The sequence below is a fragment of the Furipterus horrens genome, unplaced genomic scaffold (genome assembly GCF_987537825.1).
Source record: "Furipterus horrens unplaced genomic scaffold, mFurHor1.1.pri manual_scaffold_3, whole genome shotgun sequence".
Taxonomy (NCBI): domain Eukaryota; kingdom Metazoa; phylum Chordata; class Mammalia; order Chiroptera; family Furipteridae; genus Furipterus; species Furipterus horrens.
The window spans coordinates 125,629,683-125,646,229 of record NW_028327173.1 but is presented as its reverse complement, the minus strand read 5'-3'; the positions used below and the strand labels follow the sequence as shown (position 1 = coordinate 125,646,229).

Below are 16,547 nucleotides of genomic sequence, written 5' to 3'. Positions count from 1 at the left end.
CCCCCACACAGGATACTTACATCAAATGACAATATACTATAATATAGCTTTAAAAATTCACATCCATTATGTCATTTCATCCTGTGAGGCAATTTAACAGATGAAAAAGACTAAAACTTAAAAGAGTTCAAATTACTTGCTAAGAGTTATACAGCTAATCATAAAGGGCAGAATCCAAAATCAAGGTGACAGAATACATTGAAAGAAATGGCTTTGTAAGTCAGCCATAGCTGAATTTAAATCCTACCACTGCCTATTTGTAAAGCTGGAATAGAAGCTCCATGGCTTTGTTTTGTTCACTGCTATATCTCTAGTGTCTAGAACAGTACAAGTGAACAGCAGAAGATCAGTACATATAGGCTGAACAATTACCAAAAAAAACTTATTTAATTTCTTCGGATTTCTTGTTTCCTCATCTGTAAATTAAATGATACATTTTTGCCTTATATCTGCTGATATAATGTGTACACAAAGCATCTGGTAGGTATTTAAGAATTAATAGAACTGACTCCCAGTTTAATGTTCTTTTCACAAGACCATACATGTTCTCACTTCTCCTTTAGGCTCTAAGGAAGGACCACAGAACTGATGTCGGCATGACTGGCAGGCATGCTGGGTGGTAACCAGGGTGGAGAGGGTAAAGAACTAAACTGTTGGCTCAGTCAAGTAGTTATTTGTTCTCTTTACTTCCTCTGTCATAGCAATGACAAAGAATCTTATAGAAGAACCTTTTTGCTTATTTCAAAACAGAAAGTTTTGGTGGGGAGGGAAGCACCTAATCTATACTTGTAAGATGCAAAAGGAAAGTGAGGAGGGACATCTAAAGGTAATGAAACAATAAGAAAAGAATATTGAGGTAAGAAGATCGAGTGCCTGTATTAAGTAATTCAACCCCTATTTATCCCATTTTTGTGTAATTTAGCATATTCTTTCCAGCAAATTTAAGTCTACTGGACAAAGGAGCACTGATAAGTACTACCACCAGAGACAGAAACAAAAGATAAGTGCTACTGACAAGTAGAAACAAAAGTTAGGAGTAAAGGGAGATGGTGCTGCAAACGGTACTATCAAGAAAGTAAAAAGGCAATTCAAAGAATGGGAGCAAATATTTGTAAATCATGTATCTGCTAAGGGACTTGATTCTAAAAACAAGAATGCTTATAACTATGTAATAAAGAAAAGTGACCCCATTTTAAAATGGGCAAATGACCAAAATAGACATTTCTTCAAAGATATACAAATGATCTATAAACACATGAAATGATGCTCAACATAATCAGTCATTAGGGAAGTGCAAATCAAAACTACAGTGAGATACCACTTCACACCCAGTAGGATGGCAAAATAAAAAAGATGGACAACACCAAATTGTCCATACCTATGACGTGGTGAGGCCAGGAGAAACTGGAACTCTCGTGCCTTGCAAGTGGGAATGTAAAGGGACGCAGCTGCTTTGGAAAATAGTTTGGAGGTTCCTCAAATGCTAAACGTAGTTACCATATGACTTAGCAATTATGAGAATAATAGATGTATACCCAAGACAACCGAAAACATGTGTTCACACAAAAACCTATACATGAATGTTCTTAACAGCATACTTATAATAGCCCCAAAGTGAAAACAACCCAAATATCCATCAACTGGTGAACAGATAAATAAAATGTTATAGATCCATACAGCAGAATTTGTCAATAAAAAGAAATAAAGTACTGATAGTTGCTACTGTACAATGTGGATGAACCTTGAAAACATTATAGTAAGTGAAAGAAGCTATACACAGTATACATATTATGATTCCATTTAGATGAGATGTCCAGAATAGGCAAATCCATAGAGACATAATAGATTAGTGGTTGCCAGAGACTGAGGGGGAGTGCCTGCTAATGAGTACAGGATTTCTTGCGGTGATGAAAATATTCTGCAATTAGATAGTGGTGATAGCTCCATAACCTTGTGAATATACTAAAACCCACTGAATTGAACCTTTTAAATACACAAATTTTACAGTGTGTGAACTATATCTCAATAAAGCTCCTTTAACAACAACAACAGGCAGGGGGGAGATGCAAATGTATGCACTGTGTAAGCAAGTCCTTGTAACGTCATACTCTGTGGAGAAAGGATGAAGAGTGAAAGGATGAAAGGCGGGAGTGGAAGCACAGATATCTCATACTAGTGGACCCCCATGTAAGTGCCTGCTATTTCTCAGTCACTGGGAGAAATCCACTTATTTCTCTAGATAAGCCCCCTGATGATAAACCTTATGCTACTGCTAGGCAGAAAGGCAAGAAGAGCCTGCAGATAAAAATCAACAAGAATATTTAGGAAATTCAACCTGAAGTTTTTCTCATCATCAACGCTGGGCTTGCCCTAGCCCACCCACCCCTTGAGGATGCCAAGGTCTTAACCACTACCATCATCTCAATATTGAACTCAATCCCAAAAGTTATACAAGTAGATGTGAAGTCAGAAGTGACATATATCCTTGGGGGTCTAGAGCACATTCCAAATGAAAAACATCATGCCAAGTCATTTCCCCATACCAATATAATAGCCTAAGTTTTTTGTTTTGTTTTGTTTTTTCCTTTCTAATATTCATTTTAAAAGATCTTTATTTGACTGGGTTGGGGCAGCCTGGAGATTAAGATGTCCTGTATTTAATATATTATCCCTTAAAACATCTCTATGGAAAACAGCAGGGGAAGCTACTCCTATAGTAATGAAATGAAGACTATTGACTATGGTTTATTAAAGGGGACAGATACCCTTACCACTACATCTTAAAAGATGTCCTCACAGGACAGAACAGCACTATTTACAGTATTTGAAGGTGCCAGAAACACAGGAATGGTCATTGACTTGATAAGAACAAAGCCCTATTGGCCACCTAAACAGTGTATACCACCACCCTGTAATCCAAATTATAAAAACGAAAACCCAGATAGAAACCCTAGAAACTACAGTTAGAATACAAATTTGTAAGCATGACAGAGAACTCAAAAATCAAAATGGAAAACGACTGACTTTTTATTTGTTGTTTTTTGAACACCTGCTGTGGTCCCAGCACTTCACATACAGCATCTCAGCTAATCTTTGCAATAATTCTACTAAGTATGCAAAGGAGAGTTAATGATGTTAAATATTTTCCCAAAAGTTATGCAAGTGGTAAATAGGTGGTGGAAGCACAATTTCAACCAAAGGAAATTTAGTCATTAGGCAAGTTTATGTATTAAAAGTTATTTTAACTGAAATTTAAGTGAAAACGGTCAAAGGAACTTAGCATCTAAAGTAGCAGAAATCTGCGTCAGGCTTGAAGCTTAATTACAAAATTTAATTTTATTAGAAAAGCTAGTCAATAATAGAAAGAAAATATTAACTTCCATATAAACCTCTTAGGCTAATAGAAGCCTTATTTCCCCCGTAAAATGCAACTGCTATATTTCATTTATGTAGCAATTCAAAATGTGTACCTCCCACACATTCTCATTTCAGCTCATAATAGTCTGAAAGAATGTCATTGTCCAAAAAGGTCAGTCTGACTCCAAAGCCTAGATGCTTCACTATCACACTATTCTGGCCCCCATAAAATTAGAAACGTGTAACTTCTCTCAAACTATAAACAAAAATCAAAGATAAAAGTATTCTATTAAAACCAAGTGATAAATGCATTGAATATTGATTGTACTTTTATTCTTTATTCCTTAATTATATAATTATTATTTATACATGTTTTAAAAAGTCTTTTTACATTAACTGCAGATTTAGGGGAAAAAAATGAAATGGAAAAATATTTGCAGCCTTAAGACAGAGTATAATATGCCTATTATTTAATAAATAGTTCTTATAAATCTACTGAACACAAGCTGAAAGAAAAATGGGCAAAGAACCTGAAGAAGCAAATAAACACTGAAATGTCATCAGATTTGGCAAAGATTAAAAAACTAAAATATCTAGTGTTAACATGAGTGTAGGGAACCCAGGTCTAGCCTCTGTGGCACTCCGGTCTTGGACGCTGCTGAATTACTTCATTTATACATTTGTTTTACTACTTGGCAAGTCAAAATGTTTGTCTCTTTCTTAACTGAATCTTGAGGGGCATCTTAATCCCTTTCATATCCCCGGTACCCAGCCCAGTGTCTATCATTAGACACTTAGGCATCACCAAGCAACATGTGAAACACAGTATTAGAGCCATCAGAGATACCTGGTCCTGAGACAAAAGCAGAGCTGGCTGCACTCATAGTATTACTTCCTGGGGCTTCTGTATCTTACCATTCACCCAGGTGCTAAAGGCAGAAAGTCAGGAGTCTCTCACAATTTCTCCTTTCCAGCACAAAGATTAAAATGGCCAATGTGAATTATAAAAATTAAGCCTAAAAGTTCGCAGAAAAATACCAACTTCTACTTTATAATTTAAAGCCTTAAGCAAGAAGTATGTTTCCTGGTGGATAATAATCAATAAATTTGTGACGCCCAGATTCCCCATTTCTACAATGTACCCTAGTTTACTACCGTTAACAGCTACAACTACCTAAAGTCCATTTTTAAAGTACAACAACAAAAACTATGCAAAACACAATGAACCACTACATTTCTAGATGTAAGCTATATTCCTGATGTTAAAGTTTAATGCACCTCAATGATTTGTAAATTAGAAAACAGTTTTAGAATAAGTCATATACAAACAATGACTATAGGGATAAAAACCTGTCTTGGTCCCCTAACATGGCCTATTACTCCTTTTAGTAATATAGATTGAAACATAAAAATTTGTTTTCTAAAGATATTACCCAAAACCATAAAACATACTCCAAAAATATTTATAATTTGATCTCTTTTTAAAAGGATATGTTCTTGGTGGGATTACTGGTGACATGTTAATCTCTCCCCCAAAAATAAAGATATAATTTTTTCCAAAAGTCACCAGGCATGAAAAACTCTTCAATTTTTACCATTTGTTGCTTCTACGATTAATAAAACTTATCCAGCTATTTATCAAATCCAAACAAATTTAGATCTTAATGTAAACATCTTTTGGTTTTTAAAAAAAATGTTTACTTACTGATTTTTAGAGAGAGAAACATAGATTTGTTGTTCCACTTATTTATGCATTTATTGGTTGATTTCTTGTATATGCCCTGACCAGGGATTGAACCCCCAACCTTGGCATATTGGGATGATGTCCTAACAAACTGAGCAACCCAGCCAGGACAACATCTCTTCGCTTTTTAAGATTCATGTATAGTAGCATTTAATGACTAAGATGGATCATAATATTTTAAGATATCATTCTGAAATTACATACAAACTCATGATGATTCTCCAAAATAAAATAAAGAACATAATTAAATAATTTGAGTGCTAAAGTTTAAAATTTAGGAAAAATCCCCTCTGCATTCAGGTCAGTAAAAAGATGGAAAAAGAAGTCAAAAACATTTTACGGTCAGTGCCCTAAAAGTAAAGAGGGCTATAATGTCATTTTAAATTTTCATACATTAAAAAAAAATCTACTTTTTTTCTTGAAGACCTGAGTGAAAAAGAGAATTTAGTGGTGTACATAAAACTCAGTCCTCATCAAAGGAACCACTAAAACCAGCACGTAAAACAGGTATATTTAAACTATCAGGTAATGTAATGAGGACACAGTAGGTATCTTTACCTAAGTTCTTTTTACTTTAAAAGAAAGATGAAATTTCCATATAATAGAACTTATTATACAGTAAATAAAAAAGAGAAGGAAGGTTATTTATAAAGCAATGGACTGACTTTCAAGATATTTTAAGTGAAAAAAGGTATAGCATACAGTATGTGACCTTTTGCATTTAAAGGGAACAGTAGACTGTATACATGTACCTGTTTTTGGTGGTTTATATAAAAATTAGCTTTAGAAAAATACCTAAAAAACTGCTAACATCAGGGCTCTGTGGGGAGGGTTAACAGGGTAGGCTGGAGGGTAGTAAAAGGGAAGCTTTCTTCATTTCAGTCTTTTGTGTATTTTGAATTTTAAGCAATGTGGATGTATGCATTATCAAAAGAAAAATTAAAAGTACTTTACCTTGCACCATTATTCCTAATGACTTCCACAGTTTCTTCGACAAAATATCGATCCTTGATATATGCAAAAATATCATCACAAATTTCATGTAAGCGTGAACGATGGGTAAGGCTGGTCAAGTACAAAACTGGAAGAATTAGTGGTTCTGGAAAACTCTGAAGATTCTGTCTTGCTTTTTTTTCTGATTCAAGTGCTTCCTGATAGGTCAGTCCAGGTCTACCAGTCACAGCACAACTCCACACAAGACTGTTGCACAGAATGGTTCGCTCAAAAAAGTCACTGATTAAAAAACAAAAATAAAAATCTATTACTGATATATCATTCCACAAACTTTACATTAAAAGCTAATAAATAACTGTGCCTCTATTGCAAAAATTTATATAGAATCACAGAACTCAAACAAGGGTGTAGTAACTGGTCAACCTACACATTAATACAAACCTAAGAAAAAGTATATTTAAACTAGACATTTATATTTTGAAATTTAAAAGCATATTCAGCCAAAATTAAACTTCAATTTCCATCAGTTTTGAAACTGGAAGTGCAACTGAAAATAAACTCAACCTTTTCTTTTCATTCTAATTTTTAAGCTTTTTGTTCCAAAGTAGTCAAAACAATGGAATTAATTCAAGCACTTATCTGTGAATTTTATTTCATTTATTAATTTTTTTAACTATGCATTTTAAAAGACTTTAACGTAATAGTGAAAAACTGGAAAATCTAAACATCTAATAAGAGAAAGGTTAAGTAAAGTATAATGCTTCATATAATGAAAAACCATAGTCATTAAACAGTATAAGGAGCGTTCTTAAATAACGTTAATAGCAAAAAACTTTCAAGTTTATATATATATAACAATATGGTCCTATTTGTGTTAGAATAAACAGAAAAGAGAAAGAAAGGAGGGAAGAAAAAGAAAACCTAAAGAAGCATAAAAGATTTCTGGAATATTATACAAAAATCAAGGTAACAGCTACAGAGTGGGGATGGGACTGGGTGACCATTCTACTCAATCCTTTTCTGCACTGTTGGAATTTTTAAATAATGGCATTTCTTTAAAAAAAATTCTATCCTGTCACTTGTAAAATGCAAGAGATCTATAATTTGCAAACATTTCTCAGATATACTAAGTAGAAAACACTCAAATCACTGAGTGACACAATTTCATATAAATTAATTACAATAAAAAAAAGTGTGTATTTATACAAATACTATATAAAGAGATGTTCCCTATGAAGAAAGGAAGGAAAACAAAAAATTGTTAGTCTAAATATTTCTATGTTTGAATTTTTATAATGAGCATGTACTTGTATTATTTGTATAAACATATTTTTTGAATACAAAAGGCTAGACATATGTAAAATGATTAACAATGGTTTGCCTCTAAATGGTAAGATATACTCCCCCATCTATACTCTGGTCTACTTTGCAATAATTATATATAACCAATATATTTTACTATTCACTAACTGTTTCTTCCTCCTGAAATCCCTCTTTCCTTCTCCCATCATTCTAAAAAGTATTAAAACTGCTATATGTTTACTTCCTGGTTGATATTATCTGTTTAGGTTATCCCTGTAGTAGACTGATCTCCAAAGGTTTAGGGTAATTCTATTACAATAGTTTCATTTGTGTATTTGCTGGAAAACCACCACCACTACCACCAAAAAAAGAAAAAAAGAAAAAGAAATCTATGGAAATAAAGTATGAGAAACTAATCATACTTTAACATAAATGAGATCTAAAGAGATAGCATACATAAGCCAAGTTACATGACTCTTAATTCGGTACAAAGATGCTTTTGAAGTATGTACCCTTTAGTAGAGCAGAAAATGGATATTATTAAAATACAAAGTAAAAAGTGATTATCTTTACAAGACAGAGGCAGATATTCTTCAGAAATTCTGAGGAAGGTAAGGAGGAGAAGCGAGCAAAAAAGATCAAGAAATACTAGAAAATGTTTTGAAGGAAGTGGCACTAAAGAAAACATAGAGTCAAAGCAAGAAATGCCAGAGAGAAAAAAGGAATATAATCTGGTTTTTATCAGCAAGAAAATCTATGTCAGATAAAAAGCTTATTAGCTGAGAGGGAGGCAACAGACATACCCAAGAGGTGGTTATCAATGGTGCAGAATAAAATGAATGAATGGACCTTGAAAGAGGTTTTATTTAATTGTTTTACTGCCTAAAACCGCAGTTCACTTAGACAGCTTTATAAGTTTTAAACTTCTTTCTATAGAAACAAACATACCTTTAAGACTTAGTTTCCCAAGCCAATATGTACATAGTTAGCACATAATATAGTATGTGTATGTCTAATAATTTAAACTATAGCACTAATTAAGAAAAACAAACTTCAAAACTAGATACCTTACACATTAAAGTCTCTAAAACAGTGCTAATAGAAATAGAATGCTAGCCACACATATAATTTAAAATTTTCTAGTGGCCAAATTAAAAAAAATAATTTTATATTTTATTTAATCCAATATATCCCAAAATAATTTCATTTCAATATGTAATCAATAGTGAATTATTTTACATTTTTGGGATACTAGGTTTTCAAAGTCTAGTATGTATCTTAGAGTTATTGCACATCTTTATTTTGACACATTTCAAGTTTTTACTAATCTGCGTGGCAAGTAATGGCTCCTGCATTGGACAGCAGAGCTCAAGCCACAGCAGGTCAGTATTGGGCAGCCTGAGCGTTTTGGTATATAGGTATTTGGTGCCAATGCAGGGGAACTGACTTTACACTGAGCTGCAACACTATTTATGCTTGTTAACACTGTTCAAAATTAACAAGGAGAGCAATGGCACAAGTGCCAGAAAGCTCTCCTCAACTATGTTGCCAGGCAGAAAAATTGGAGTCAGTAACCAGTGACTTACAGCTGCCCTTCTACACCAGGTTTCTACCACCTTCTGCAAAGTGTTTGTACTGTTTGATTCCTTAGTGTCTACCTACTCTACCAAGCTGTTGTCACATTATATCCCTGCTATACACAAAAATCTACCCTCAGGAGCTGGGAGGCAGGGCACACTACCACAATGGCAATTTTAATGCAAGGGGAAAGAGGGCTATTTTTCCTTTTCATCACCCTCTACCAGCATGGCCCCATCTCTAACATTACATACCTTCACTTTCTCCCACTTTTGTAATCCTGCTCTTCACCCATTCATCATACACATTCAAATATGTAGGATTTGGTTAATAATACTAAATTCAGTACTTATTCAATTTTTATGTTATAAAATGAAACTTTTACAAGAAGCACATTTTAATATTGTTAAGTAAAAACTGATAAAATACAAAGTACTGTTTTATATGAATATATGTTTAGACTAGTATAGATTATTAATGGAGTTGGCCAAAAAGTTTGTTCGACTTTTTTCCATAAGATTGCTTTAGTAGCACTTAGTTGTCTTTAACTTTATTTGAAAAAATTTTGTTAGATTGTATTGTGACAGTTGTCATCTCAGCACGCATTAAAAAAAAAAACAAAATTATCAGCCCTGGCTGGTGTGGCTCAGTGGACTGAGTGCCAACCTGTGAACTGAAAGGTCACCAGTTCAATTCCCAGTTAGGGTACATGCCTGGGTTGCAGGCCAGGTCCCCAGTTGGGGGTGTGAGAGGCAACTGATTGATGTATCTCTCACACATTGATGTTGCTCTCCCTCTTTTTCCTTCCCTCCCCCTCTCTCTAAAGAGAAATAAAATATTTTTTAAAAATTATCAAAATTGGTGAATTTCTGTGTAGCCATTTTAATACTGAAGATGGAAGAAAATAAGCAACACTTTTCAAATATTATGCTTTATTATTTCAAGAAAGGTAAAAACAAAACAGAAATGCAAAAAAAGATTTGTGCAGGGAAGATGCTGTGACTGATCGAATGTGTCAAAAGTGGTTTGTGAAGTTTCGTGCTGTAGACCAGTTGCAGTTGATAACGATCACACTGAGACATTAATTGGGAACAATCAATGTTATAGCACATTGGGAGATAGCCGACATACTCAAAATATCCAAATCAATAAAGTTATTGGTGAAAATGAAAAATGTGTCTTTTATGGAAAAAAGACTAAACGGATTTTTTGGCGAACCCAATAAATAGGGGAAAATTTTGACTAAGTAAAAATATAAAGTTTCGTTTTTAAAAAACTCTAATGAAATATTACTTTTGTATTTTACTTGGTGCTATCAGACAGACTTAGATAATGATGACATACAAGGCAGGCTCCTTAAATCTGCAGATGATACCAAAGTGAAGAACAGCAATAAAGATTTTCTAAATCTGGAGAATAAAATCTTAACTAGAAATCAACAAGTGAAATTAGATATTAAATTAACAAATGTTCTAGCTTAACAATAATGTGAAAAAGGTGAATTTCAAGAGAACTGCACATTTCTGTGCCTTTTTATATTGTTTTCTCTGCTTAAAAAGTATTCTTTAGCGCATTCTCTTCCTAGAATGCCCTTCCTCATTCTATGTCATGACAGCTCCATCTCTCCTAATTGGGGGTGTCCTAACTCCCCAGCAGTTATCAGCTCAATTTTTTATACTCCCATTACACAGACTCCTACAGCATATATTTGATTTATGCCATTGTGTTGTAGACATACGTTCATTTCTCATTCCTGGGACAAATTATCTCAGCATCTCCAAAAACTCTTCAAAGTATAGTGTCAAGAATAAACAAATGTACTCTCATTGGCAGTCATTAATTTTTTTGTATTTAGAAAGAAAAAGTACACATAGTAATGGAAAGGAGAGAGGAAAGTGTCTGAATCTCAGCTTTACTACCTACAAAATGTGAATCTGGGTTAAGTTACACAAGCTTATTAAAGCCAGTTCCCTTTCTGTAAAATAAAGGTAGTATCTTTCATGAACAGTCACTATGAAAATCAAATAAGAGAATACACAGGAGAATAACCAGTATGGTAGAGAAGTATCATCAGAGGAACACATGAAAGACTTGAGAATCACAGAAGTTTGTCACTGGGAACGGGACAGGAAGAGGGATTAACTGAAGAACTATCAGGGAACGTCCAAAAATCCAATCAGGATCACCTAAGTATAAAATCTTATTAATTGCTTAGTGGTAGACGGTTTGCAAAGAGGGTTCAAGATGTGTAGTCTCCCTAGAAATATAACTTGGATACTCTTCATACGAGAGGTGGAGTTTATTTTACCACCCCTTGAATCTGGGCTGGCCTTGATATTGGCTTTGACCAACAAAATACAGAAATGACATTGAGAGACTTTTGCTTTCACCCTCTTGGAACTCTGAGACCAGCAGGTGAAGAAGCCCTGGCTAGCCTTCTGAGGATGAAAGACCACATGGTGAGAAAAGCTATCCCAGTATATTATCATCATCGATGGAGAATTTAGGTTGTTTCCGTATCTTGGTTATTGTAAAGGATACTGTAATGAACAGTATATCTTTTTTTTTTTTTTAAGATTTTATTTATTTTTAGAAGGGGAGGGAGGGAGAAAGAGAAGGAAAGAAACATCAATGAGAGATATACCGATAGATTGTCTCTACTATGTGCCTAGACTGGGGAACAAACCTGCAACCCAGGCATGTGCCCTGACCAGGAATTGAACCTGTAACCTTTCGCTTCATGGGATGACGCCCAGCCAATTGAGCCGCACTGGTCAGGGCAAGGGATTGTATAGGTTTTTTCAAATTAATGTTTTTGTTTTCTTCACACAGATACCCAGAAGTGGAACTGGTAGATCATATGGTAATTCTATTTTTAATTTTTTTCTGAGGAACCTCCATAGTGTTTTCTAATTGTAGTCACACCAGTTGACAGTCCCGCCAAGAGGGTTCCCTTTTCTCTACATCCTCACCAATACTTGTTATCTCTTCTCTTTTTGAGAATAGCTATTTAACAGGTATTAGGTGATAATCATTACAGTTCTGATTTGCATTTCTGTAATGATTAATGATGTAAAGCATCTCTTCCTGTACCTCAGTATGTCTTCTTTAGAAAAATATCTATTCAGATCTTTCTTCTGCCCATTTTTTAAACTGCTTGTATGGTTTGTTGCTATTGCGTTGTATGAGTTCTTTATATATTTTGGATATTAACCACTTATCAGATACATGATTTCCAAATACTTCCACCTATTCAGTAGGTTGCCTTTTCATTTTTGTTGATGGTTTCCTTTGCTATGCAGAAGCTTTTTAGTTTGACACAGTCTCACTGTTTATAGTTTTGCTTTTGATGTCAGATTTAAAAAATCATCACCAAGACTGATGTCAAGGTGATTATCACCTATGTCTTCTTCTAGGAGTTTTATGGTTTCAGTTCTTACATTCAAGTCTTTAATTCATTTTGAATTAATTTTTCTGTATATTTTAAAATAGTTGACCAATTCCATTCTTTTGCACTTCAGCTTATGCATTTGCCTACAGTTAATGTGCTACTCTTAACAAGTTTTCTTTACTTATGAAAAGCAGGCCGCACAAGAGTTAACAATTAGTTAAAGAGCATGTTGTTCAAATAAACAAAATAAAGGAGTGTGTACTATATAACCACTAAGGATCTATTCTGGTCATAGCCCCTCGAAGAATTCAGTGTCTTGGAAAAGAAAATGTGAGGCAGCAAATACATTGGCATGACAGTGCAAAAACAGCAGATGTTACAATAGATAAAATGGAGGGGGTGATCACTGCTGCCTAGAAGGACAAAGGAGGAAGTGTTAGACTATAATATTAAGTAAGATAAAGACAGAAAGCAGTTGGCAATTAAAAGCTCACTAGCAACCTCTACTAACCAGAGTCAGGGGTAAAAGATACTTTGCATTGTGTTGGGAAGTGAATAAAGCTGGGTGGTGTAGAAAATCTCTTTGAGACTGACTGTAGAGAAAGTTTCAGTCAGGAAATAAAGAATCTGAGCAAATAAGTGAGCAGAGTGATCTGCAGACTAATATAAAAGAAATTCAAGATAATGCACTGAAGGATAATCTTCAAACAAATTCACATAAACCAACTGGTGATTTAATGAATGAGTGAAAACAGGTTTCCTTCATAGTATCTCCAGACTTGTGCCAATGGTCAGATTACCACAACACTTGCAGACCACCATATATAATACCATCCACCATAAATACATTTTTTTTTGTAAAGATCTCTTTGTAATCATTTAAGAGAAAATAATCCAAAATTTAACACAAATTTTTCCAGTTTTGCCAATTCAGAGTTCTAAAGATTAACACCTAAGAACACACCAGGAGCTCTGCTTTGTTCAGGGTAAATGATTAAATATCTTTGCTCCCAAGCAAACTGAATCTCTTGAACTGCTTGTAATTTCCCAAAACCCAAGCACATCAGCACAGATGAAACAAAAATCTAGTTTTTTAAAAAAACTTTATGCCATAAGGCTAAAAAGCACACAGTTCCCTAATATTAATGCAAGGTAGCAGATTGAGAATACCAAAAATCTCTTTCTTTATTTCAGCATTTCTGATTTCTCCACGATTATAGTAAGTCATCAAGAACTAAAATATATGAAAAGAACTTAATTTAAAAAGATAATCTCCATGTTCAGTCTCCCTGATAATGTCAGTTACTCTTTAAAAGACTGCTTATATCAAAAGATGGAACAGTTTGAAATCTAAGCCTGTTTCATATTTTGTTGGCACTCTTAAGTACACTTTTCAAATTTTTTGGAATTATTACCAAGGATTTTAACTTAAACTTTAAAAAGAAACAAGGCATCATCCTTGTCAAATTACCTAATCCAAATTCACTTAAGTAGTTACAAATAACAAAACAAGTCTGCACAGGAGCAGAGTAAGATGTGCACTCCTATTTTAAAGTACTGTCTGCTGAAAAACTTCTCTAGATCTAACATATTAATGTGTAACTCTTTCTGAGGAGCTGAAGAAAAAGGCTTCCTTAAAAGCTCAAAGGAACTTATTCTAACTTTCTTATGTATTCATTTCTCACACAGGTGCAGTCTGGCTCAAAGCCCTCCCTGGATCAAGCCCCCCACTCAGAAAAGATGCGTCCTACACACAATTTATTTGGTTGCTGTAACACTCGGTTTCTCCATCACAAAGGATTCCTTCTGAGTGGAGAGGATAAAGCGTTAAAAAAAGAATCAGGCTGTTCTAGTGATTGCTCAATTCAGGTTCTGTCTCGGAGATACTGTGTTTAAAACCCAGGATCTCTGAAGCACCCCGTTGTTTGGTGCTCCAAATAACAGGACAAGGGGGTCTATTGGGATAAACCGGGCGAAGGACTGTAAATTTAGGCGTGGAAACTACACACGCAACAACTCCGGATTCGTATCAAAACAATAGCGAGTGGCAGACGTCAGGCGGCCCACATGCGCAGGGGGAATAAAGACAAGACTGACTAAGGCTGGAGTTGAACTTGTCTTAACCCCCTCCCCCCAACTCCCATCTCGCCCCTCCCGGCAGCACGAAAGTGAAAATCTGGGGCCCCCAGGGACCCGCTCTCTACTCCTCCTCTTCCCTCCGCCCAGCCCCGACTTCTTCCTCACCCTGTCTCCCGGGGGCGGAGACGCTGAGTTCCCCGAGGCCGGGAGTTAGTCACCCAGAAGAGGCGGTGACAGAGCGCACTGCTCGCGTCGCGCACTCCGAGGCCTAGCCGCACCGGGCGAGAGGCCGCCGGGGGACAGTCTAGTCCAGGGCGCCAGGGCCCCCGGATAGCCCCCTCCTTCCCCGACTCTCAACTCCGATCCCTCCCGCCTCTGCCCTAGGCAGCTCCAGTGTCAGGCTCCCCAGCAGTCCGAGAAAACGACGCCCAGCCCGGCCGTTTCCTGCCCCGGGGGCGGGGATTCCCTCTCCGGGTCGGGGGACTGCGGTCCTCCGCCACTGACCCGAGCGGGGATCCCCTCGGCTGCCGGGCGGGGATCCCGGAACTGGCCCCGGAGTACGCGTGTGGCCGCGGCGGGGAGGGGCGAGGCGGGGAGTTCCCCCCGCCCAGCAGCCGGCTGGCAGCCACGGCTGGAAGCAGTCCGCAAGGCTGCCCGAGGACCCCGGCCTCTGTGGCCCCCGCTCGCTCTACTCAACTCGCACTGCGGCGCGTCGGGCCGCCCGGGGGCCCCGTGAAGTCGCCGGGCCGGGCTCAGGGACAGAGAAACGCGGAGCCGCGGCCACCGGGCACTTTCAAGTCTCCCCGCCAGAAGCCCGGGACGAGGAAAGGGAGAGAGACAAAAGGACGCTGGGGAGGGAGTCCTCCCCACACTTCCTCGCACCGCCCGCCGCCCCCCGCCCCGCGCCGGCTCGGTCCTCACTCGTAGTGGCGGAAGATCTCGTTGGTGACTTTACAGTAGAAAACTTCCTCGTCGGGCCGCAGGTCCGCGGGCGGCTTCTGTCTCACAAACGGCTTTCGGTGTAGCAGCGGCATCTCCTGTCCGACCACGGGCTCACCGTGACGTTCGGCCGCCCGCAGTCAGCCCCGCTTCCCTATCAGAATTGGAGGGAAAGGAAAGCCGGTAAGGTGGAGAGCACTCGGCGGCGGCAGGGGCCGGTCCACGCGCCGGGGACACCCGACTGCCTTTTGTGTGGCTGACTCGCCACGGCTGCCACCGGAGCCGAGGTCGCTCCTGTCGCTGCCCGGGTGTTGAGCACGCTGAACCGCCGCCGGCGCTGCCCTCCCCGCGCGCCCCACGTCCGCAAGCCGGTTTGTGAGTTCACAATGGGGCCAGACGCCCCGCAGGGAGCCGGCCCGCGGGCGGTGCGGGAGCGGCCACCCCCTCCCCCCGCGGGCACCCCCCCTCCCCCCAGCGCCGGCTCCCAGCCAGCCGCCGCCGGCTCACAACGTGCTCTGCGCGCAGCCAGCCGGCCCCACGCCGCGCGGTAGCTCGCTGCGGGAGGACCCCGGCGCCCCTCCGCTTTGTTCCCCCGCTCGCCCACACTTCCCTGCCGGCGCGGGCCGGCTCCCGAGCGGCCACACGGAGTCCCTCACCTGCGAGCACGCCGACTGCCACTTCTCCACCTTCCCAACTACAAAGGCAGCGAGGGGAGGCTCTGTCCTCCCAGGGGGTCGCCTCTGGCCCGCCCCGCCGCGCCACCGGCCGCCGTTTCCCCAGCTGCCACGGCCTGGCTCCGCGCGGGGGATCGCGTCCCACCGCCACTTCCCCGCCTCTCCGAGCTCCTGGGAAGTTTCTGATCTACTTTCGGCTCAGAAGGAGGAAGAGCTGTTGGGAGGAGCTTTTCACTTCTCGCTTCTACCTTTTTATTGGCTACTCGATGACTTTTACAGCTTGTCACAGATACAGGAAGAGACGGCGGAAAGCCTTACATTATTAATTAATGGAGCAACCCCTTGTGAAGAATCAGAAGCATCCTCCATGTTTGAGATTATCAGCCAAAAGATCTAGGGAAAGCGCAGGGGTTTCATAAACAGAAGGCTAACAAAGTAAAGCCTTTATCTTCAAGTCTGGCTCCGTCGCTTGGTTACATGATGGGAAAGCCATTACAATTAAGATTTAACTTATTTTAAACATGGGACG

The 16,547-nt window shown here is 38.6% G+C and overlaps 1 protein-coding gene across 3 annotated transcripts in view; it reads right to left on the bottom strand.

Moving 5' to 3' along the window:
* LOC150015889 (cofilin-2) overlaps nucleotides 1-15,498 on the bottom strand; it is a 103,770-nt gene extending 88,272 nt beyond the window's left edge. For 2 of the 3 annotated variants that reach the window (XM_090270147.1, XM_090270145.1), the window contains exons 1-2: nucleotides 15,327-15,498; nucleotides 6,056-6,334 (exon numbers count right to left, since the gene is read on the bottom strand). In XM_090270147.1, coding sequence (XP_090126273.1) covers nucleotides 6,056-6,334; nucleotides 15,327-15,439 — 392 coding nt within the window. In that variant the 5' untranslated portion in view covers nucleotides 15,440-15,498. The remainder of the gene's footprint in view (nucleotides 1-6,055; nucleotides 6,335-15,326) is intronic. The other variant, XM_090270146.1, reaches the window with a different exon arrangement.
* Between the last annotated feature and the right edge of the window lie 1,049 nt (nucleotides 15,499-16,547).